The sequence below is a fragment of the Cebidichthys violaceus genome, unplaced genomic scaffold (genome assembly GCF_023349555.1).
Source record: "Cebidichthys violaceus isolate CVI_PGR_0920_01 unplaced genomic scaffold, fCebVio1.0.p SCAF_10, whole genome shotgun sequence".
Taxonomy (NCBI): domain Eukaryota; kingdom Metazoa; phylum Chordata; class Actinopteri; order Perciformes; family Stichaeidae; genus Cebidichthys; species Cebidichthys violaceus.
This window is the reverse complement of record NW_027176263.1, coordinates 10293127-10318716: the sequence shown is the minus strand read 5'-3', so window position 1 is coordinate 10318716 and position 25590 is coordinate 10293127. Positions and strand designations below refer to the sequence as shown.

Genomic DNA, 25590 nt, shown 5'->3' with positions numbered 1-25590 from the left:
CCGTGATTCACTGTGACAGCACCGCCTGGCATGTGAGGACAGCAGGCCGGGCGGGCAAGGCTGCTGCCTTTGATCTTTATTTGCTCCACCGTCTGTTTTGCATTTAACAGCCTTGCTGAGCGCGAGGCATTGGATACACCTTGAATGGCTCAGGACCCTGTCCACTTTTTAAAGACCCGGGATCCTTTTTCAAAGCTAAGGGGATCCAGGACAGAGAGGGGTGATGTTTGAAGGGGAAGGTCCTGTGCCGAATAGGCCAGAGGGTCTCACGGCAACACAGATTAGCCCTGATGAAAAGAGAGTGCTCTATAAAAACACAAGCGATCAAGCTAATGGAGAATGGTGTGAGTGTGGGTGAGGGGCAAGGTAACATAGATTTGCTGTTTTTAGATGGACCCTCAAGATCAACCCCGGGGTCAGGAGGCTGTGGAACAAAAACAAACATGCACACCCCCCCCCCCCCCCCCCCCCCCCCCAACCAACCTTCTGCTGCTCCTCCTGACCCGTCAAATACATTTTGCACGTCAGTGATGTCAACGGACTGTGACATCTTACACCGGAGAGGCAAACCGGCTGGATACCATCAAAATGTCGTCCTATCCCACAACCAGGCGTGGTGCTCTGACAGGGAGGCATCTCTCTCTTCAAACGGTGCACATATTTATCTTCCTGAACATCTCTATTGCACATTCCTCTCGACACAATTGATATAAATAACTGCCCCTCTCGAATAAGAGGCGTTATGATGATTCAACTCAGAGGAAAAAGCATTTTGACAAACGGTAGAGGTTGGGAAATTTGGGTTATGTAATCCACACTGAAAAAAACTGTCATGAATTAAGCATTTAGAGGGTTTGTGTGTGCATGTGAGGGATGCACAGCACACCATTTTAATAGTCATTGAGGTTCCTCACAGAACACAGACTTACTACATTTCCTCTCAAATGTTTCGGCAACCTCACATTCATTCTGGAGAATTATTTTTATGCTCCAGTTACTCCAGCATGTAATTTATTCCCAGACTATACATTTTTGGCTGTCCACAGTGCATGATCATATTTATGCTATCTGTTTGGGTCGACACAAACTGTTCTCCTCTTCTGAAATAGATACCGTTGGTCCTCTGTGTCATGTCACAGAGTTTAAAAGACAAATGATAGACACAGAAGTGTAGCAACACAGATTTTATTTACTTTTTGAGCACTGTGTTGAGCTGTGCACATATCATTTCCATAGCTTATACCATTTAACATAAGTTGCATTTCAAGTAAAGAATAAACAAGCTCTATTATGGTTTTGTTGAGACAGGAATTCTTCGCAGTAACTGAGTGAAACAGCAAAACCAGAGGAACTGATTATCCCGACAGAAATTTAGACCCTTACTCCTTTCAAGTACAATTCTCAACAGCGCCAATTCATTGGCTTGATACATAAATTAGCCTTTTTTTCAGCAAGAAAATACATGTCTCTGTCACTGTGACTATACAAATATAGATTGTGATTTTGAAATGATGACTTAACAGTCACGTTTGGCGGTGGGGTCAAATGCTGCTACCTGAGCCCGTATGTATCAGCATAGCTTCCTGCTTCTTGATCAACTCTACGCCAGTCAGAGAACACAAAGTGCTTACTGTAGATTTTGGACATGCAATAGCTATGTATTCACATTTTAAAACAATCAAAGCAACACATTCTATGGCTGAATGGTTATAAACTGCATCGTGATCTACGAAGCACATTATGCTACATTATACAGTATGCTGGAGGATTAATAATGATATGTGTGTACGAGCACATGGAAGTATGTGTGAACATTGTAAATTGCCGTTTATTATGACTGGTCAACTCTCACAGCTATAAATGCGTCACTCTGTAACAATTATGTTGAGTAGCAGGCATTCCTCAAGGTGCAATCGGACATCTTTTTAAACTTGAAAACTTAACAACAAAATTAGGCCTTGCATTTGAAAAGCCTAAATGCTTGAAAATAGTCACATCTGTTCAGTGAAACAACATGAACAGCCACCCTGTTTTCCTAAATCATAGCTTATAAACAAAAGGAAAAAGAGTAGGGAAAGGAAAAGAGTAATTAAGAAAAACTGGTGCATCAAGGCAATGGTGCATCAAGTCTAATCCAGGTGACACTGGAGCGCTTGTGGGTCTGATATAGAGTACATGCTGGAGGCAGACAGTGGCAAAGGGAAGTCCTGTAAGTGCACTAAGTAGAGCCTAACACCCCTCCCTCCTCCCTGGGCACCTGCTAAAACAGGGAGAGCTGATTACAAAGGTGTTGGGGACGTGTGTTTGTGGTCGAGTGAAAAGGGATTGCAAGGGAGTATTGCGGAAGAAGCCCAGAAGGAGGGCGGACGTGGCTCACTCCACTACGCTCGTCAGTCGACACACACCTCCTTCGATGGCCAAGCACTGTCCAGGAACCGTCCCAGGTGGTAATCTGGATATGTGTGTCTGCAGGTAACACACACACACACACACACACACACACACACACACACACACACACACAATCATCATCTAGGAGAGATATACAGTACATACAGAGGCAGGGCTAAATGGCTAAATGGGGGAAAGGAAAGGCTAACAGGGCGTTGCTCTCTGAAATTCCTGTAAAATGTCTGATGATGAGTTATAGACGATGATTAACTTTGCTTGCGGGCATTAATACTGAAAATAACAATATGTAGAAAGGAGCAGCAGCGGTGTACAGTAGATATGTTCCTACAGGTACCAAAGAGAAGATGAAAAGTGGGACCAGGAAGTCCATTTTGATACAAACATCCATCAGACGTAAGGCTAATCAGATGCATTGAACATTTATAACACAAAGATTTTAGAACTCTGAAAAGTTATTCATGACGACAATAATGACACAAGTATAACTTAAATACTATTAAAGATGAGAGTGATAGTGTGTTCACATAGGAATACGACTGTTGCATCAGAAGCATGTGCCCCTGAAGTGTGAAGATGCCAAGTGTGTATCAATGGAGAGACGGAGTAAGTGGCTAAAGGGAACAGACTGCTAGTGTTTTGTGTTTGAGCAGAGATAGAGAGGAGTTAGAGGAGGAGGACAGGAGCAAACACAGAAGACAGGAGTGATACTTCAACTGGGGGATCAAAGGTGACCGACTCTCCCTGTGCCAATAATGGCTGTCGTCGTCCTCTCTCTCTCTCTCTCTCTCTCTCTCTCTCTCTCTCTCTCTCTCTCTCTCTCTCTCTCTCTCTCTCTCTCTCTCTCTCTCTCTCTCTCTCTCTCTCTCTCTCTCTCTCTCTCTCTCTCCACAGAGGGAAACACTGGCCCCAGCCTTGGGGGAAGAGTCCATCCACTTATTGACCAGGCCACTGAATTGGCCTGACATCACTCCGCCAGTCACAGGAGCCTTCATCTCTACAGGACTTCCTTTTGTGTAGGCTTGGACTACGGCCCCTGGCACCCCGAGGGCAACTGTCACTACAATGGGACAACAGCCAGACAGGGCCAAGCACACATGGCAACACTCTCAGGGGCTATTATGCCTCCAGTAGCCCTTTCTGGGTCCGTCCTCTGCCCTTCATCTTCTAAAGATGAGGTTAAAGAAAGGCCCCGTTTAAACTGTTTTGACTGAAGGTCCATAGCTGAGACATAATCAACTAACGGTGCAGACTTCTGCTTTTGATGTTTGCATGTCAGAGGGAAAGAGCTTTTGCAATGTTCTTTTAAATTCCAACCACATTGAATACACAGCTGAAAATACACTACCGGGCACAATTAGGGCCCAGCTGCATGACTTCATATATTTTGCAAGAAAACGGCGTCTGACAATGACACCGATGTGCCCTAACCCTCACCCCAACACACAACCCAGCAGCATGTGTTAAGACCTTCATTTTTTATTTCAATCTGACAGAATGGACAATTTGACTGTGTAAGCAGGAAGGGTAAAAGGCTTACTAAACCAAACCAGTGAGTCATTACACCACCACAGGGCTAAGAGCATTGCCTGCCTTTCACAAGCTGCGGCACTAGTTCAGAAGTCTAGGTTACAGCGAAACAGTCGAGACGAACACATCAGGTCGGGTCACCATCAGACATATATAATGCTGTAGCCATATGTTGTGCTAACCTTTACTATCACTCATTTTATCTATCTATCTATCTATCTATCTATCTATCTATCTATCTATCTATCTATCTATCTATCTATCTATCTATATAGATATATATATATATATATATATATATATACACACACACACACACACACACACACACACACACACACACACACACACACACATGGATTATTAGCATGCAGGACATTCACACAAAGGATAAACAACACAGTAAAGTACTTAGATTCAAACCGAGTTGTGCTGGTCCAAAGAGTTATATTACCACAAACATGATCTCTGTGAGAGAACACCAGATTTAACTGATTTTAGGATTGTGTGTTGGTGGACGTGATGTTCGTCTCTCCTTCACAATGTGCCAAATCATAACCTATCATTTTTGTGTTTACAGAAACAGCAATAAACTAATTATAAAAAGACAGCGGGGTTAAAAGAGGAGCAAAGAAATGACAGCTGGGCTACGACAGAAAAAAAGAACGAAAACGAGAACACGCAAACCTACAGTCAGCCTGTTGTCATCTTGATAACCAGTGACTGAAATGACCACATGACAGGACTACAGCTGGGACAAAATAAAAAGGCGACAAACACAGCTCCTTTGTATCCGTCGCAGAAAAACAACATTCTTTGGAAATATGAACGTGTTTAGGAGCTCATGAAGCCACACATTAACACCACAGCGTCGGCCTGATGATCAATTTGGCTCAACGACTATGACGCTGGTTCTGTGTTGTGGTTTTCAGAGTGGAACTCTTTTCTTTTGAAATACCAAAAGGAATTAGAAAACAATCATATGCTATTTATTCTCCATGCGAGATGGATGGTAAAAACAAAACGTAGCATAATAAAAGACATTTGTCACGTAATATACAAAGCAGACAATAACCAGGAGGCCTGAATCGCATGCCATTTGATTTCCTCCCGCCCTGCGCAATTTGAGTAGCAAAAGCTTTATAGTGGTAATGATGTCCAGGAGGAGGGAACTGAGCCATAGTGGTGCTGCTGTGGATCCTATCCTACACGTCTCTTTCATCTGTCCAATCATGGCAAACAATAAAACAATAGTCCAACTGTTTTAGGAGTGCCGCCACAGGCCTGTCCATGTAGCTTTGTGTAGCTCTGTTAAAAATGGCTTGATGTTCTGATGTGCTATCCAGCGCCAACACAGGTGAGTGTTTGAATAAAACCAGATGCTCTCCCTCTGCAGCGCTTCGGCCTTGTAGATATTTTACAGTGTAATGTCAAAAGGATTAGGATACAGACTCAACTTGACTGTCCCCAAGACAACATGTGAGTGAAAAGTATGAAAAGCCTCAGCTGTCTCTGAAAAATTGGTCTGGCATCCAAGACATTTTGGTGTAAACAGCAGAATGATTCACTGTTCTTCTGGGTTTGTGAAACTGTTGTTTGTCAGAAAGAACACATCCATACAAATCTCTGAAAGAGAAGTAGACTTACAATCTAAATCCAGTCTGACCTCTGTCCTAAATACTCTACTCTGCTACTGTGTATCCGCCCTTTCATGTTCTTATCACAGAAAAGCAGTGGAAGACGGACTCTAGCTGGTTAGAAACACCCAGTGGGATGCGAATAGGAATGGGAGGAATGTCTGTAACATAGCAGCTGAGACTGTGGATGGCTCTGGCTCTATATATGCAATCTCTGCAACTCGGTGCACTGATATTTTTTACAAGTGCTTAAAACAGGATGAATTATTCAGGCAAACTATTAAAAGTGCAACGGGAACACTAATACTTATCAAGTTTTCTTCAGCAAGCATTTATGACAACACAATCAAGGCAGTCTTCATTGGAAGAACTGTTATGTATGAACTGCCTGTCCAGCTGCAGCTTGGTCAACAGCATTGACCCTAATCACTGCTCGCAATGCTACAATGACAGATGGCAAGATGACAATTTCAAGTTAACGTTTATTCACACAACGTGCTTCTCAGTTTTGACGTCCACAGACATAAAAGGGCCACCTCCTGGGCTTACATGTCCTACAGACAACTTTCTAGACCGAGTTCACAGACAACAGGCATCATGACTGGAGCCGGGTCACATTAAGGTTCCCATCTCTGGCTTTTTGAACTTCACCAGATTGCAGAGAAAACAGTTGCCCTCCTATTTAATCCTCTCAATGGAGGAGGATATGTTGGCAGCGAGCTGGGGGCCAGCTCTGGGCCCAGCTGGGGAGCAACGGGTAAAATCTTGTTTTGCGCCCAGAGTGGAGGCGCGAAAAGAGACGGAACATCCAGTTTCTCTGGTATGCAGCCGATGAGAGCCGTGGAGGCACATGGGAGCTTCGTAGAGCGGTGTGAGGTTCGGCGGAGCAGCTGTGTTCTTGGCTGCACTCTCCAATATCACTGCGTCACCAATGCCCTGTCGATTTGGAATTGGAAACTATTTTCCCCGGAGATCCAGAAACCACTACTGACAGATGATATTACGGCCTCTTCACCGGCTGAACACAATTTTATGAAGAATATTCTGCATGCATAACGGTTCTGACAGAGGAGCAACTTGAGCCACTGTGGCGGAGAGAAAATGTGTGGATCAGTGGTACAGAATCTGGTTCTGACTCTGTCTAGTTAGTACACTGGAAACCAAATCCTCCTCTATTATCTAGTTCATATCACACATTACTTCTGCTTCACCAGCCCCAGGATGTTAAATTCACTCCCTTGCACCTGCAATCTATTCTTATTACCAGCACATACCACTGCACTGCTTTACCTTTCACTGTCAATCATAAACGAGAGACATTGTGGAGGAACTGACGTTGTTAGTTTGTGCCATAATATCACCCTCAGCTAACGCCTGCTCTTCCAACTATACATACATTATGTAACACTGTACACAAAAAAACAAAAAAGGAACAAACGAAAAAGACACGTTTGGTGATGGAAAGCGGCCCTGAACAGTACCGTACACAGTTCACCGTGTTCCGCTCACCTCCTGATGTTGGCACAGGCGTGAAAGGGGAGCTTGCATGCTCACATTCCACCGCAAAGCCCGATACACAGAGGACATCTGACAAATATGCAGATTGATACTGATATCCCCTGTGGTGCATGACTTTGAGTAAACTTTATGGTACTTTAGGACCAGGTAGGGCCAGAGAGGGGGAGTGACGAGAGAGATAGACCAAGAGACAGAGGGGAGGACGGGTGGGGGGGGGAGGCGGCACGGAGGGCAAACACTTTGAAATCTGAACCAGGCTTGAACAACAGTGCCCTCTCTTTATACAGAGTGACAGAGATACATTAGCCAAACAAATCCGTCTGAGCTGAGACTCCATTTAGAGCTAGGAGACCAGAGCATTAAGCCCTTGTTGCTTAAAAAGCCACACCGACTGATTCAAGTCACACAATTTATGTACTTAAGAATTTTGCTAATGTTTTTTTTTTAGACAGCTATGGTCCTGGAGGAGGATCACAGAGCCACCCTCAAACATGTTGTCATGTTGTCATTTATTTTCCACAAAGTCACCAGCAGCCTACATACCAAACAAGACACAGGTGGTGCAGGAGCAAATAATCCTGCCTACAACCACAGGGACCTGGGGTTTGGCTTGGTTTGCCTTACAGTGACATTTAAACCTTCATAATTGGAGGAGGGAAGGTGGTGAGGGATTATGTAGCTGTCGCTGCTCCAAGAGCTACTGGTTGGGAATGAGGAGTGTGATCTGGTGGAGATAGCATGAACCTGTCAACCGTGGACAGGGCGTAGAGTTACAAACTGGGAGTGAAAATAGGACGACTGGCTCCAATCTGCAGTAAAATCTAGCTAAAAAACCCACTTTATTTCATGCATTCAGAATATTAATTCTGCAACGTTTTTTTATTAATGTCTTTCTGATTAACATTATTCATCATGCCTGTGCTGTCTTTTGTTAACGAAGTAAAGATGGTCATCCCTATATGACCCAAGTGTATTTGAAACTCACTGCAATACGTTTTAATTGTCAAGCTAATCGGGAAGCTCACCTTTGCTTTGCTATCTTGGGCAGACATGTAGCCAACACACATGCTCTCTGTGGTGTGACTCCATAGGAACTCCACTGTGAGAAACACAAAGACAAAAAAAAGGTTCATTATAGACCGAACAGGAGAAAATGAATTAACACAACTATACATGTATGCAACCGTAATAAGGTAAATAAAAAGAGCATGGGGACAGAGCGAGGGTGTGGGGAGAAAACAGACTGTTAATATGCTAAATTTGAATTTCACAAATTGAAGCTTTCCATCTGCCGGAGGAAAAAGTTTGGAGGTGACTCAGCCTGCCAAACTGCGGTACACTCGGAGCATGCCCATTATCATGGAACTTTATGACTTGCAGTTGTGACATAACTGTAGAGGAAGGTAGGAATTGTGAACCGGAGAAGAAATCACTGCACCCAAAGGATGTGGTTGACATACTGTTTATTCTTGTAAATCAACACAGAGCCCTTTGCTGTCCACAGTAATCTGAGGTAGTCCACACTCTGCACCAGGGCTACGGTCCATGAGCAGCATCAAACAGGGCCTGCACATCACTGAGTAAGTGCCACTTTGGAGCTTTTGATTATTCACGCTGACATAATGTATGATATAATTAGCGTGTCACTAATAATTTGCCATCATGTTTAATTTGACATCAAGATGTCATCCCCTGCTACGCTGGAGAAACATCTGCTCTACTTTGTCTGTGAACTTGAACCCGTCCATTGGTTTCTGATCCGATATCTATCATTTTGAAATGACCAAAAAAGGGCAAAGGACAACATTAAAACCCAGTAGTAAATCACACTGCCTAAACTTTGGACAGACCTCTCATTAAGTCAAATGAAATGACGGTAGCTTTGTGAAAGAACAGTCCCTCTCAGAAGCTCCAGGTAGAGAAACCAGATCCGCCAATTCAATCAGTCAAACTGGGCAGCATTCAGAAGGCCTCCACTTGAAGAAGATTAGCTGTTGATTCCATAGTGGGAGGTCTCTGTTTGAATCGGAGATGAAGGGTGTGAAACCAGAGCCTGATTGTGCGGGTAAAAACACAGACCACCCGCCAGGAAAGCCACAGTGCCTCCTCCTCCCCCTCCTCCCATCTTCTCCCATCCATCGCTTGATGGATTTTGAAATATTAACAGCCAAATCTCTGCCTGCCATAAGCTGCGGAGGTTTGAGTGTGATCACATTTGAAATGATTCATGCCTTACCCAGTATACCCTGAATATTTTGAGATGGCGGAGCTTCCACACATCTGCAGCAGCGCAAGACAATTACTCCACCCAAAACACGGTCCTCGCTGGCCAGAAAGGGTGAGCCTGTGCACAACAAAGAAAACACCAAGAATCAGACAGCCAAAGTTTTCCTCCCTAACACGTCCAACCAAGGATAAAACGTGACAAAAGCTAAACACAACACAACCCTTTAATCAAATTAAGGTGATCTATGAGAACAACAACAAAAATCCTTCCATTCATGTTGTTTGCCTCTCTGGCCAAGTTAAACAACTGAAAGCATTTATTTGGGTGTATTTATTGTGTTTAGCAGACAGTTAAACTATTTCACTCTATTTGTGTGGGGCAGGTTTTAGCACTTAATAGGTGAATGGCAGGTAGTGTAATTTTCCCCACACTGTACACTTGTGTACCACAATACATTTTTAGTTTAAATTAAAAAAAAATCTTTATAATTTTAAAGAAAAACACACATAACTCTCAAAGACCTTTGAGCTTACTTAAAAATCCCTTGTGTGGAATGAGAACCTCTCTTGCTTACTGGCAAACTTGAATGAGGTGCTGTGTGTACATAACAACACTTGGGTTGGCTGATAAGTGAGGGGCAATAAAAGTTTGGTAAAGAACAAACTAAAAACAGCTACAGCATGTCTTGAAATGTCTCAACACAGCAACAAGGAAAAAAAAAACAGGGCCAATATTTCTGTGTCTGCACGCCGTTGTTTTTGTTGCATTTTCACACCGATTTTGGTTCCACGTCGTAATGTTCCCTTCACTCCATAAAACACTTTTGATTGGAGCTTGGACGGCATTCACACAAAACCTCGCTATTTGTTGTACCTTTTTAAAAAGGCTCTTAAATTAATTCTGTTACACATTCTATAATATGTCTGACATCTTTGCATATTTTTAACTTATTCAATTATTGCCTCAACGATCACTGCTTTTTTAACCATAACAAAAGAAAAATAAATTAATGTAATTTAACTATTTTTGAGTGTGAACATTTGTGTCTGTGTGAGAATACAATGAGAGGTACTGTATTACATAAAAACAGATCTAAAAATATTGACGGTGTTGTCACTAAAGATATTCTATTTAGGGAACCTGACTAATGCATCATGGAAGTTGAGTAAAGAGGCCTCCACATCACAGACACTGTCATCATTGCCCTTGCTAAGGCAGGATTTATGGAGCTTTGTTTGACTTCATGTGCATCTTGAAAGAAAACGGCAGAAGAATTAACTTCAAACTGGCTTCATCCAGCCCATCCGAATGTCTTGGAGTCACAGATGTCCATGACAAAGCCAAACTGAGACGGACTTTTAAAAGGAGGCCAAAACAAGGCAGAAACCACCACATGTTTCCACAAGTCCTTTCTTCCTCTGCTCCGAGCTATCCCAGTGGTCAAACACAGCAAACACAGTTAACAAGACTTTCTCAAATTGACCACTTCTGAGAATAGAAAAAAATTCAACAAAACAATTATGTCTTCCAAAATTATCTGTGGCTGTCATCTATGATGCGTGGAAAATATGAATGCCCATATATCAAAAGCCGTCTCTTCTGAGTCTATGATTCCCAATGTTCCCAGTTGTTAGCTCGTTCCTTATGTTATGCCACATCTGTTTGTGAGCTCAACTCCCTCTGTGCATGATTGTGTTTCTCGCAAACACATTCCCGGGCTAACACATCTGTGCGTTTGGAATGGAGTGGCAGTCAGGCTACATGTGGGTGACTCACTGATGAACTTGTTTTGCATAGCCTCCAGCAGCGCTTGGTGGGCATCCTCAGACTGCACGGCAGCAGAGCATTCCCGTGCCAGCATGGTGCGAATCAGATGCTCTCCACAGCCTGGCGGAAGACACACAGACACAGCTCAACCTGGATCAGTTACTTGCATTCACTCGTTTCCTTGTTGCCAGCATGCAGGCCTTTAAATCAGAGTTGCACGAGGTCTCGCTTTGAGAGACATGAAGCACACGTAGTACACACCACTTACGTCAAAGAATCCAAAGCGCGTTATTAAAATTCTGACTTTCAAACATCAGCTGTGTATGGTATTAATCACATCTTCATATTTCACATCTTGAGGTTAAAGGGAATTTTAAGGAGATCAGTATGTACAAGCATTTCCTGATTACCAATGCTTTGAGTTGATTATGCTTTGATATTGAGACATGCTAGGAAGATCATGTTTTCCCAATATATCTGGTTACAATGTTACATAACGGAAGATATTGCAAACTTTAAGGATTCACTTTTCAGCTTGCAGAAGAGATGTAGTGCTACTGCAGTCATTGCGACGTGTCCTCAGCAGCATGATGGCTTTAATCTTTATTATTTCAGGTAGAGACGACAGCACTGCCAAGTACAGCTGCCTTGCTCAAGGGCACACAGAGCATAATTGCTGAGAGAGGTTTTGTGCTTCTCATTCAGTTTTCCCTGCCCGGATTCCTGGCTGGTTTGGGAAGTTGAAACAGCAAACACACAGTATAAATTCCACTTCTGTCAAACTCTCTGAGCTCTGACTGCAGTCTGTGCATGCATGCTTGCAACATGTATCACCTTCACGCATTGATGCCTCAATTTTGTGTTTATAGGTTTTAAATTTGACCACAATAATATGTATTTTTGTAAGATGATTTTCCAAATTAGGTTTAAATGGCCAAACATCAAAATCCCTATTTATTTAAATATGGTGTGTAAACAAGATGATAACACTATTAGACTATGTTCATTAGACCAATGACTAACAGAGGAAGGGGAGACATGAAACCGTTGTAGGTGGACATAAGTCACTGCAAGCAAAATGTAAAACTAAAAATTTGAACTGTGAAGGCTGCGACACACTTTTCTTACAGTCCACAGAAAGAAAACTACAGTATAAAAAGTCTAATGAATCAGAAACATGTGCTGGAGTTGGCTACACCTGAATCTACCTCATGCTCTTCAGTTATGTGGCATGTGATGGACTATGTAGAAACATCCAGAAAGAGAAACAAAGCACTTTGTGAAGCACTTCAGTAAACCAGGAACCATAAAACACCATGGTCAGCCTGTACAAATGACTCACCTCACCCTTTACCACTTCCAAGGCAAAACATGACAGGTGAGCTTTTTTATGTCTTAGATAATACTGCTTACTGCTTAAAAGGCCTAACTTTGAAACCAATACCTTGTGTTGCTACAGAAAGACAGATATTGAATGCTTGATGCATGCTTATATTATGATTCTACTCAAATGTGAAGTCTGCCCACAGTCAGGGAAAAAGACAAGAAATCCAAAAGTGGAAACAAAACACATCTGGCAAAGGCTCCTGTGAAACCCCATAAAAGACGGGAGAATACAGCCTCGTTGTTTCTGTAAACACAAATGAAAGCCTCGTAAAATATCAGGTAACTACAACAAAACCGAACGCAGGTCGGTAACTGTGGAGACCAGATGCCTGCAGCAATTTGAAGTTACATTTTTAACGAGAGCAGAACGTCAGATTGGCCAGGTACTGTGCCTTTTGTTTACTGTAAAGGGCTCCGTCTCAGGGGAGCTGCATATCATGGCAGCACAAACACGACTGAACTGGAACTGCTGTGAGATGCCCAGAATAAAGCAGCAACTCAACAGAGGAGAAATGAAAAAAAGAAAATGACAAAAGGAAAAAGAAAAAGAGGCCAGTGAGTGACAGCCAGCAGCGAGAGTAAACAGTGAAGTGCGTGAGCTGTTCTCTCGCAGGCCACAGCAAAGTGAACGCCAGGCCAAGCAGTCAACGCATATAAAACAAATACCCACATATGGCGCATGTTACAAAACAGACTAAAGTGGAAGGGTGGGGGGGGGGGGGGGGGGGGGGGGGAGAGTGGTGGTGAGGTGAAGGGGAGAAAGAGTGACATATAGGGTGAGGACCATGCTCCACGAGTCAGGATGAAAATGATTGTTTTTGTGTGTCTTTTGATGGGAATGCCTTTCATGTCAGGAAATTAAAAACAGGTGTTCTACTGGAACACACATTATGTTCTCCATACCCATGAGGAATGCTTCTTTTTTTTTTTTAAAGTCACATCAAAGGCAAAGCCACAATATAGGAAGACAGGATGAGGTGGAAATACACACAGAGAGCAAACATCTACACTTCATATACTTGGATAATTGATGAACAGCAGACTATGCCCAAGACAGCGTCTCATAATGCTAGTTGACTGTAATAACACAGTATAGATGAGTTTGAAACAGGCCAGACTAAGAATCACCTTTAAGCTGCGCTACAAGTGACAGAACTTTAATACCAAACTGTCATCTCCTGTGATCATAGATACAAATGTACAGCACATATACAGTAGACAGAGTAATAGAAACCTTGGGGATGCAAACTCCAAATCAGTTTTTTTTGTTTGCCAGAGAATCACCAGACTGAGGCATTTGTTTCTTTCTGGGCCTTGGCTCAGTATAAACAGTTTTTGGCTGTTACACTACACCAAAATTCTCACTGATTGCTGGTTATAATATATTCAGACAAGCTTTAGCGGTGCAAAATGCTGGCTATCTCTGTGCTCCAAGCACATATGACTCAAGCTTCAGCCTGTCTGATCAAATCAGCTCGTCCGCACTGAGATGCATTAGGCTACAGATCCACATCAAAAAGGTTTTAATGCTCCCCAGAAGCTATGTCGCGGGCGTCTCCACACATCTGAAAGAAGTGGGCACATACATCCGCTCTACCTCACATTCAAAACCATACCGCTCACAATGTTGCTTTCAGCTAAAAGAGACGTGCACTCTCAGGTTTGGGAAACGCTAAAGCATGGTTGTGCATGCTCCGTAAATATGTTCGAGAAGAATGAAACTTGTTTTTGAAATGGCAGATTGGTCCTGCAAGGTAAAGGGTGTCGTTGTCCATTTGATCAGTTTAGTCCTTAAAGTGTCGGTGCTTCAGGGGGTGACCTCCCTACTCCTGTGTGTCAGCAGCAGGAAGGTGGCTGCCATCCTTTCTCTACATGCACACTTGTAAAGGCTGAAGCATTTTAGATCACAACATTCACAAGGCTCTTGCTGCCAACAGTGGCAAGAAAAGCTCCTTTTCATTTGACAGGTTGTCTAGTGAAACCACATGGAAACATATTTTTCTCACTCACGCTTTGCTGCTCTCTAGTTATAGTTCGTCTTAACCTTTTATAGATCGCTCTTTTAAAGATCAAGTCTTTTTACAGATAGTTCTTCTTCACCTTTTAAAGATCTTTTTACAGAGGTTTTCAGATATCTTATGAGAAGTCTTCTACTGACATCCCAATATAATGGTGGTGAATGGAATTTCATGCATGGTGCTCTTAGATTTCAATCCAATCACCTGACACCATTCTGTTGTTGCTCTGCATTGTGTTTCAGTTCAAATTGTTCCGCCCTATAATAATTTAAATTACTGGACAAATTACTGGGAAACTATTGACAATGTTTAACGGATTGTCAAACCTTTAACCTTGATGGTCGAACCAAATAGAAAGATTGCCAACTTAGGTAGTTCAGCTTTCAAACCTCTGCATGAAGGGAAACAATGGCAACCACAGTCGTCCTCGTCCTGAAGCTGACACAGCAGACACAGAAGAAAGAGGGAAAGGGAGAAGGACAGGCAGTACATGCCGGGTAACTATACATTATTAGTGAGGTGAGTGTCTAAGATATTTCAATCAGAATTTTATAAAAGTTTGATACTGGGAATAAACTGTAAAATCTACAGAGTATAAAATGAATACATTGAGTTTATGAAGTTTGCATTATTATTATTATTATTATAACTTTATTTAACCAGGTAAGTCAATTGAGAATTAATTCTCATTTAAAATGACAACCTGAAGTATAATTATAATTGTGTTTTCAGTTTGAATTAGATTTGAATATAATTAGTAAGGCTCCTCATATTGGTAGAATTAAAGACAGCATGTATTTAAGAGATGAAAACATACTGCATATACTTCCCATAAGCCACTTCTCACAAATTGAACTGCCAGGTATAATACCACTCATTTAAACGGGAAAAGTTAAGATCCCAATCTCGATAACTGCACTGGATCATCTTTGTGCTGCGCTCCCTGCGGTTCTCTCCATCAAGTCTACAGCAGGTGTCCCATGTCAAATGTCCTTGCAACTCCACAGAGCTCTGCAATGCACCTGGCATGCAGCTGACTAACGGAGAGTGGAGAATGATGACTCAATCAGCTGAGGAAGTGACTGATGAGAGTCACTCAGCAGGAATGGTTGCAGGTCAGCAGAAAGTATTATCAGGACTATTGAAGCTCGACTCAGCGAGCCGGAATAAGAGGCTCACGTTAAATGAAGATCTGTTCCTGATTCGTATCATTTCTAAAGCAAACAGCAGGCTAGTGGTAAACGTTAACGGTGCGAGGAAACGTTTTACACACACACACACACACACACACACACACACACACACACACACACACACACACACACACACACATACACACACACACACACACACACCACTGCCAAGTAGGCTGTAGAGAGTGAGCTGCGGCTTACCTGAGGTACTCACTGCCGTGGAGTAAGGGTTCATGTTACAAGCGTTTTCTGCCCAGCAGCCACATCCGTAATGAGCAGCCTGAGAAAAGAGAGCAAAGGAGGACCTTTTAGTTGCAGAGGAGTTTTGCCGTTGTTTTAACATTTCTGTATTGGAATTACCAAAAAATATAATTAATTCTCAAATAATAACTTTGAGAAGCATGCTCATAGCCAAATACAATATGTAAAAACTTACACTCCAGGCAGGGGAGGTCATTTCAGCCTAATTCACGTTTCCCATCATTAGCTACAGTGGAACAACATGCTCACGACTCCGCTGTGCTGAGCTTCAGGTTTTTGAACAGTGACAGTGTTAATAGAGTAAGGCAGTAAATCCCACTGATTCATTCATTGTGTTCGGTTCCCATTGTTGAGCTGCTGCTCATGCAGACTCACAACTTCCGGTAGCCGTCTCAAAGTAAAAGGCTTCCAGCACAACAAATGCTTAACTGGAATTTGTTGAGATTGCCTGAACATTAAAAATGGGCCACAAGACACGAGGATGATCGGAGCAAATTCTGGAGGGGGGGGGGTCAATTTGTAACAGCTGCTTGCTAAATACGGTTATCTGCTGCTTTCAGACTTTCAAAAGCTGGATTGATTTGAGTTCATTTTTGGCCACATGGGGGCATAAAAACAAAACCCCACAGCCCTGGCTGACTGACACATTATTAAGTTGTTTGTGGTAAATGCGTTGGCAAGATATTGCCCGTTTACACTTTCAGCCGACGCCATCTTTCCATTGGCATTGAGTTTGTGGCCACTTGAGGAGTCTAAAGGGCGATCCGCAAAGGAAGCATTTTTGAAGTCCGTCACTCGCCCGTCTCACAGAACAGATGGATGCTTTTGATTAAATGGATTGGTATGTTTAAACAAAATGCTGATTCCTCCTAAGGAGCCCACTTAAAAGCTATTTCTGTCTGGTAAATTTCTGCTGTCAGTCAGCCTGGTGCAGACAGTTTGGCCGGCTGCTGTCCTCTCAGCTCCTCAGAAAGCTGCTGCTGACAGACACACAGCTGGTTCTGAGGACGGAGACATGTTAATGGAGGTCGGAGTCAGAGCTGACTGGACGGTCTAAACGTCATCGCAGCTTATTTGAGTGAAAATGACTGCCAGCAGAAAACATGTGAGCTGTAAAAACAAAACAATGAGCTGAAAGTGGTTAAAATCCCCGTGGAGTCACAGAGTCGGGTAATAATAATAATAATAATAATAATAATAATAATAATAATAACTGAGTCATTTCTGTAGTCATTTTATTCAGCGTTATCAAACACTTTTGTTTTTCAGCATCATATCATAATTTGACACTAACTACATGTAGGTGCTTCCACATACATAGAAATTTTACATTATCTGCTAAAATGTTTGACATTTCTTATAAAAGCTGTCTCAATAAAGGCCTGATTCAACCTTGTACATTAAGTTTTATGTATTAATTATACAAGTAAAAGATGTGGGAAAAGACATAGGCAGAAGAAAGAAGAGGTTCTCACTACCTGGCCAACCCTGCCGGGATGCTTCATGGCCAGACCTCCACTGGACACCGCTGCAGCTACATTCCCTTCCAGATCTACCACAACGGCCCCCACTGTGTCCAGGCACCCTGAACCATTTTCCTACATCACAGTAAGGAGAGGAGTCACATGAGCAGAGCATTCACATTCTGAAGCAGATACATCATCTTTGACCAAGGACATTTTGAAAAATGGAATGCATGAACTTATGAATTGCTCTTCCTTGTCCTTCATATTTCATCAAAAATGTGCTGTTGTGATTTCAATCAGCTGTTTCCCTTCCGTGATTGCAGTTTGCTTTGGAAGTGACTTGTTTGTAAACCATCATGTTTCAGACTTCATGGTGAATAGAGTCCTACATCTTAAATGTGCAAAATGACATTATGATACATGACCAAAGCTCCACTCCCACCAGAAACTGAAGATCTTCATTGAACCCTGGACTAAAACGCAGAGTAAAAAAAACAAAAGGCCTCGGCATGCTCTCGTAAATCAGCTCCGTCTCGGGGCTTTTGAAGCTGAAAAGAACCAGAGCCAACTATTTAGAAATGCTACAAAGACCCTCCTGTCATTCCTTATCAGTCTCCTTAAATTAAAAAAAAAATCCCCAGTAAATAATGACTGTAAAACTTAAGGGAATCTTTGGACTTATATTGAAATGCTTTAGACGTTCCTGAACAAAACTGCAACTATACACCATCATGAGACAGGTGGCTGTTTTACCCAGGAAGAGAAAAAAAGAATGGAGTTTATTGCTTGGCAAAAAGGGGCATAAAAAGAACACTGTGTATGAAAATTAAAACCAGGCTTGCTACAATAATGCTTTTTTGTTGAACCCATAAGTCTCTAATAGCCATTCTTGATACAAAAAAAAAGAGCTTATTTAACTTAATGTATATGTTAAAATAACTAAAGACAGGGCTGATGCCAAATTCCTGTAAAATGACCTAAAAGCATACAGTCTAGAGTATCAGGTATGCTCAAATAAGTGGAAGGGTTAATCAGCTTTGTGTAAACATGTAGGAGACAAATGAGAACAGTGGGGCCACTCAGACTTTAAGCTGTCACTGGGCTAACCGGCCGTTTGACACAAATATCCTTCATTTTCTCAAACATCAGTCGCCAAAGTCAACAACTTTCCATCTTAGTTGTTATTCTTTATTTTTGATATGTCATTAATATTAAGGATTCATGTAGCTGAACTCAATAAACAATAATACTGTTGGAAAACAGGTCCAATGAAGCATATCGAGTTTTGGCCGTTTACACGTTTTACTCCATTTAACACAATTCACACCCGAACCAAGATAAACTCCATAATCTCTCATGAAGCCATCCTCCTCTGTGCTGCTGCCCCTGCTGGTGACTTCAGAGCAGAATGAGTCTACTTCCAACTGCTTTCTACTCCGCTCACCATCAAGCCACTCTCCAGTTGTGCTGCTCGGGGGACTGAAACCTTGCACCAACTCTTGTCAACACTTTTTATCGTTTCTCGGAACCTTCTGTGCAACCCGGTAAGGCCATTTCCTTTAAGGACCCAGTGAGAATGTGAGATCATAACTGGCAGTCTATCTCTTGATGACGTAGTTGTGGAGAGTCATTTAAAGTCCTTTCTTGAACAAAATACAATATTCTACTTGATGTTTCCTGCCTATTTTTGAATTCAGCTTGATGTCATGTATCTCCATGCATAACTGCTGATTTGGAATCTGTGGAGTGGGCTGCAAGCATGATTAAACTGACCTAAGGACCAAACCAATTTCATTACTAATAGCAGCCTATCAATCAAGAGACCAAGTGATGGAGCCACATGTATATTGACTTTTGAGTGAGGCTTGTGTGATTTTAGGGAAAACCACATGGTCGTGCTTCGGTCCCCTCTAAACTTTGATGGTCTTTAGTCGGAAGTTACTTATTATATATATTTTTAGCAACAAAAATTTCTCGTATCTTGCCTTTATAAGCTAATTTCAAAAAACACCTGCTGCTGTGAGAAAAAAATGAAATAAATAAACAATCCTGTCATTTGTGTTTTGATTTTTTGTGTAATCGTTCTGAGGAACTAAATTAATGTTGCATACAGGCACAGCATCACTTTGCTCTCCACTTGGGGGTTATTGCATTTTACATGGTCATGTTTACTCCATTGTAATTTACATGGATTTTTTATTTCTGTTCTATCCACAAAAGATTTCTGAGCCTAGTCTAATGTCTTAATGTGGCCCAGTTAGGGAGCGTTTCAGATTTCATTTGACAGGCCAAAACATGTGGAGGAAGGCCTGACTCGGCCCAAAGGCTGCTATTTGCCGACCATTAGTACAGAACATTTTGTTTAGTGCAAATGATTCCTCTGGTCAGATGGTTCGATCTCAACCCCTTGCAACACCTGTGGCAGAAGAATAAACAGTACCTTTGCTGTGCAGAATACTACTATAAAAGTAGCAGGAAGGGGTGGGTCCATTCTGCCTCAAGTGATGCCGCTGAGAAAGAATACATTTGAGAACATAATACTCACATTTTCACTTGATTGTCGTCTTTTCTTGGCCTGATTATGTCCTGGGTCCATTTTTTCTGCCAGCTCCATCTTTCGCTTGTTCCTCTTGTACGCAGATAGACTGAATTCTGTGTGTGAAAAAAATAAATCTCAATCTAATGCCTCCATATAAATAAATGCACTTCTGCCAAAAGTCACTTTGAGCACTGTGTTTTAGTTCAGTTTTGCAGCACAACACAAAATGAATTTCCTAGGTGAAGCATATTTAGAAATCTGTGCAGCAAAACTCACTGGTGGCCATTTTCTCCGAAGGGCACGGCGGTATTCCATGGCCGACTGCCCAATCGTGTGCTCCTCGTCCCACTAGAAAGCTGACAAAAGAATACAAATTAACAGGAGGCCATAGTCTGGTTAATACCACAGTAACTAATAACCTTTATAATCACCAGGGTGGTATTCTGCCAGCTGATAGCTTCCCTTTCTGTGCTTCACTCAGCAGACGGTTTGCAACTAAGACTGGGTTCTTAATACCTGAAGGAGAAGTCAGAATCATCACAGGGCCGGCAGTTCATTCTGTTTATTACAGTGTGAACAAAGCAAGATACTTTGTAAACACACACTCACATCTGTGTTGACTTTCTGTGTATTGTTAATATTTCTCTTATTCATTTTCACATGGAATGTATTAATTGAGTTTACTGTTTAGTATTGCTTAATATGGCCATTGTTACACACACACACACACACACACACACACCTATGACTGCTGTTTGTTTAGCCTATTTAATAAACCGTATGAAAAACATGGGTTGGTAGGTGTAGTTTTTTTAAGCCAACAAAGTTGTATTTATTATAAATATATTAGATGGATAATTGTTACATGATGCACACGTGGACAGCAATTTTTGGTCTTTTGAGTGCCAGCTGGGCTGTTGTTTGGAATAAATCATGAGTTTTAAGCTTGCATTGAAAACCTTCAATGAGCTCTCTCTTGAGTATGCAGATGTGTAGATATTAATATTATTTCTTGGTTATTTTCCAGGTAAAAAGTAGGTAGTCCCCTCTGTTTATGAGCCTCTAAAAAACTCTGAGATGGTAGAAAGTAAAACATATATCAGATAGAGGCTTGACTCATTGTCATTACTTCCAGGTGACTGAACTTCAGTGCCACAACCACACGGCAATATTACATAAATATAAATGCATGTGTAATAACTCACCACTAATGGCCCCTACAGCCCCATAATGCAGCGACTTCCCATCCATGATACTCGCATCACATTCAATTTCCCCCGACAAATTAAGGTTGGAGCCCATGCCCGCGTTTGTAAAAGGAGAGTCCTGAGAACGAATAAAAACATGTTGAGTCTAGAATAACACTTTATTTCTAATGAACCATCCAATCTGGGCTCAAATTTACATTATGTAAGGGGGGGGGGGGGGGTCAACCAACCTCAAGTTCGACCAGTGCTGCGGCCACTGCTTCCACTGCAAGCGCCCCGGCTTTGAGTCGGTCCACAGCCTGGAAAAGACAAAGAGACGCCTTGTTGGAAGTGCAGCAGCTTTCCAGTTAAAAAACACATTGCTCATTTAAGCCTTTGTACAGTTTTCTAGCCCCTAGATAATCACACTACAATGCATTTACTGGAATACCTCCATATCCTGCTGACTAACAAAGGGGAAAAAAACTTTATTGAAAACAAAACTCCTTTTAAGCTTCATCAAAAGCTCAAACTGGGAGATAAAACTAGGGCAAAGACGAGCGTAAAACATGCAATAAGGATCCTGGATTGAATGTGTGAAAAAGGACACAGAAAGCATGAACGCAAAAGACCAAATTGAACAATTTGACCGTAATGCAAAGTACTACATCCAGCAGGAAACTGGGCACAGCTCACCACCCGTCTAAACACCATTTTTATTGTAAATCAAGGGTGAAGGCAACACGGCGAGGTTAGTATTTCAGTCGTACAGATGGAAGGAACAATGATAGAAACTAAATACAAAAACATTCCTGAGAAGAACCTGCTTTAGATTGCCAAAAAACAGAGACTTCCACTCCAACAGCAAAATTATGTTAATACAGCCAAATGAAAACTGGAATGACTTCAAACAAGAGCATCAAAGTGCTTGAGTGCTACTGCCAAAACACAGATTGGAATCCCACTGAAAAAATATGGAAGGACAGCTGTTCACAGATGCAGACCTTTATATCACAATATCTTGCTGATCAAACAAAGTTACTCAATCTATATACTTTCTGAAGACATTAGATAGTACAAGAACAGAACAAATGTGTGTGCAACAACGTAGAAGAGGGAAGCTCACAGTATTTAGCAACTTTTTGTTACCAAATTTGATAGATTCAGAGGAAATAAATAGTGAACAGTTAGACTGACTAAATAGGTTGACTTCATTGTATGGATGATATTCATTTTTTTTTCACATAAATAAAACAAATAATTCTGGTTAATGCATGGGCCTCAGCAGAGATATTTTGTACTAATGTCTAACATACATATTTGTCAAATTTTCAACTAGAATTACAAGCAAATATAATATTGAAGCCCCATTCTTTAAGGAAAGCCCTGAAATGCTGCTTTAATTGATGATCAATGACAATCTGATCTACTGCTCTGCATTCATAAGTATTTAACAGATTCAATACTGTGAAGTTACATTTTCTAGACTGAAGTAATATATTTACAAACATTCCATTAAGAATAACATAGATTGTGTGTGCAAACAGTACAAGGTTATGTTGCTGGTTTGCACACAAATGCATACAGTATAGTTGACTATAGTAATAGCTATAGAATAAACTTACTCGCTGGCAGGCTCTTTTGCACACATGCTTGTATTCCTTGGCCTTAGATTCAGAATGGTATCCTGCTCCTGAAAGCAGATAATAGGAAAAAACAAAAAGATGCATTTGACCATTTATAAAGTGATGCTGGTTGACCTCCTCTAAGAGAAACCACTTTGGGAGACATAATGTTTCGGTGCATGATGGGTCTACCAATGCCCATAATAATCATGTTTACGTATTCATACAGTATTTCTTTCCAACAAGCTCTGAATTACACTTCTTAATCATTATGTACGCACTTACCTGCATGCACTAAGACAAATCCACCAACACATTTGGGCTTTGGATTCTTGCTTGTTTCCTGTTTTAAGGACCAGGAGTTGTCCAGGGGAGAGGAGGGATGCTGCTCTTCAGCAGGATTCATTAGACTTTCCATAACCCCTGCATAACTTGACAAGCCTATCATGGCCTCTCAGACAGCGGTAAGAAAAATCATTTCTCATGCACCTGTGACAGGGAAAATAAACATTAACAAACATTAACATTCAGGGATAATACAGGACATGGTGATTTTACGTTTTTGGATGTTGTTACAGATGTGAAGTGCCTCGTGCAAAGCAGCATGGGGGTTCTCAGCTATGTCCCACAGAGACAACAGAGGCACTGGCGCACTAGGGGCACTAGACGGGTGTTCACTTGGACCAACACTTCAGTTTAAGCTGATTTTACTGACAATGAATTGTGTGGATGAAGAAATGAATCTAAACATTCTTAATATTTCCACACATACATCAATCACTAGCTAATCCACTCCAATGGTCTAAAAGTGATGGAGAGCAAATAGCATTTACTCAAATCTTAACACACAATCATTGTGTGACTAACATCTACGTTACCTTATAGCTAACGTTATCTAAAAACGTGCTATTCATAGTGCAGATCCACCAGACTACAAATCAAAGCTTGCACATCTATCACCCATCTCGTTAACTTAAGTGGATGTTATCAACTTTCCAAACAGTCCCTGCTGTTCATGTATCGTTACGCATGTCACTTTAAAGTCTGCGTTATTAAACAAGCACTATTTAGTTCATGTCACGTGTCAGTTCAATCAGTAAAGAATGGCACTACATTTAAAAAAGTAAGTTATTTCAACTCAAGTGAACGGTCCTGCGTTTTCGTTAGCTTGTTAGCTAACGAGCTAACGCATCAACAAAACAATATCAACTCACGATTTCCGCTCCTCTCCTACCAGCGACAAAACTGCCTGCGAACCACGACTTTGCCTGACATGTGTTTAAAACACACGAACGGTAGACGGACTCATAACTCTAAGAGGGAGAAACTTTGCTGCCACACACTTGTACTCCTCTGTGCTAACCGCAGCTAGTTAGCTAGAGCATAAAAAAGTACTTCCTGGTTCAGATACACGTTGCTAAGGAAGTGCGTTGAGTGCAAACATTGACACACGTGGATGAAGCTGCACACAACAAAACTAGGATTTCGCTCTTCTGTAGGAGAAAAAAATGTTGTTGCAAATGCTGTTTTCCCCCTGCTGACATGCAGCCACAAAATGTGAATACGTTGTGTGAAAAAAACATGATCTTGAATATAAAACATGAAACACAAATCAACATTTGTGAAGTTAATATTAGGATACAACTTGCAACTTAACACAAACTGAAAATTATCACCAATGCATATCCTTAATAATAAATAGGGCATACAAAAAAACAAAAAGTGTGTTTGCTTGTTTTTTTTTAATGATTTGACATTTACATGTTTAATTACTTAATTGGTGAGATAGAACTATAACATCTTTTGAGGTATCCACTGAATTATTCTCCAAGGTTTGTATTAAAGTTTTATTGGAAGAGGGGATATTTGTAAATCCCTCTAACTTCATACTTGTTGAAACATTTGACAACACATAAAACGATACCATCGTGGTCAATATGATTATTTATGTGCAAAGTATTTCAGTAATCCTAGCTGACTTGCTGCAAGTCTGTACAGTCACTAATTTACTGGAGAAGCCTGTGTTTAAAATAAATCCATATTTTTTTTTTAAAAAGAGCTGTTTATTATACTCACGATCAAGACAAAATGTATTTATTACAATTTACCTCATTACTCTGTTTGTCAGTGATTATGCTACATTAGCCTGGTTTGTGAAAATCAAGAGTAGTTGCATTTATTTAGTTTTGTGTAAATTTAATTGCACAGTTGCCAGTTAAGGTGTAACTGAACAAAAACATTCTTATATAGTTGTGACAGTGATGCCAGTCCCTCAAGTTTACTTAAAACACACCATAGACCTTTTCCACAGCACATATTTCGTCTGGCAGGAAACAAACAGGTCCAGCTAATTTCCTTAACGACAGCTCAGCTCTATTTCGGTTACCGGGAGCCATTCCAGTGTGCCAATGTTCACAATACAAGACTCTGAGACTGACTCACCTAAATGGAATGCAGGTATCATTAATGTTAAAAATGACACTTGGGTTTTTCCACTATGGCGTGTCAAAATGTCTGCAAATGATTGGCTATTGACAGTGAGGAAACTGGTACGCCCTTTTATGCTCTACAATTGATTTCTCCCTGTGTGACTTTGAATGTCAGCGAAAAATTATGAGAATAGAATCAAGCTCTTTGTCTTGGATTCTGATGTGGTACAACAAAAAAATTTAAAACTTGGTCGATGCTTTGAATTGAAAACTTGTCTCCCATCAGGACGTCTTGGTGGCCCCAAAATCTGAGAATTACCATATGTGAGCTTTATTGCATGTCTTCTTTCTCTCTCTCTTTCTTTCTCGCTAGCTTTAACTCTCTCCCTCTCTCTCTC

At 41.3% G+C, this 25590-nt stretch overlaps 1 protein-coding gene across 2 annotated transcripts; it reads right to left on the bottom strand.

Annotated features, from left to right (window-relative positions):
* Positions 1-1169: 1169 nt before the first annotated feature.
* Positions 1170-24158, bottom strand: tasp1 (taspase, threonine aspartase, 1). Of its 2 annotated transcripts, XM_068724932.1 has the most exons (14): positions 23978-24158; positions 23049-23252; positions 22764-22831; positions 21390-21458; positions 21157-21277; positions 20383-20467; positions 20228-20307; positions 19958-20064; positions 17425-17544; positions 15887-15965; positions 11098-11208; positions 9331-9438; positions 8120-8193; positions 1170-2466 (listed from the first exon to the last, which is right to left on the bottom strand). In XM_068724932.1, the coding sequence occupies exons 2-14, from the start codon at positions 23209-23211 to the stop codon at positions 2374-2376; spliced, it is 1278 nt and encodes a 425-aa protein (XP_068581033.1). In that variant the 5' UTR covers positions 23212-23252; positions 23978-24158; the 3' UTR covers positions 1170-2373. The 2 variants fall into 2 exon arrangements, with proteins under 2 accessions (XP_068581033.1, XP_068581034.1); XM_068724933.1 differs by lacking the exons at positions 9331-9438; positions 11098-11208.
* Between the last annotated feature and the right edge of the window lie 1432 nt (positions 24159-25590).

Coding starts and splice junctions, on each gene's coding strand:
- tasp1 (XM_068724932.1), bottom strand. CDS start 23,211: ATGATAGGCTTGTCAAGTTATGCAGGGGTTATGGAAAGTCTAATGAAT. Junction 22,832..23,048: donor ATTTGTCTTAGTGCATGCAG/GTAAGTGCGTAC, acceptor ATCTGCTTTCAG/GAGCAGGATACCATTCTGAA. Junction 11,209..15,886: donor CACGGCAGTGAGTACCTCAG/GTAAGCCGCAGC, acceptor GTCTTCCGCCAG/GCTGTGGAGAGCATCTGATT.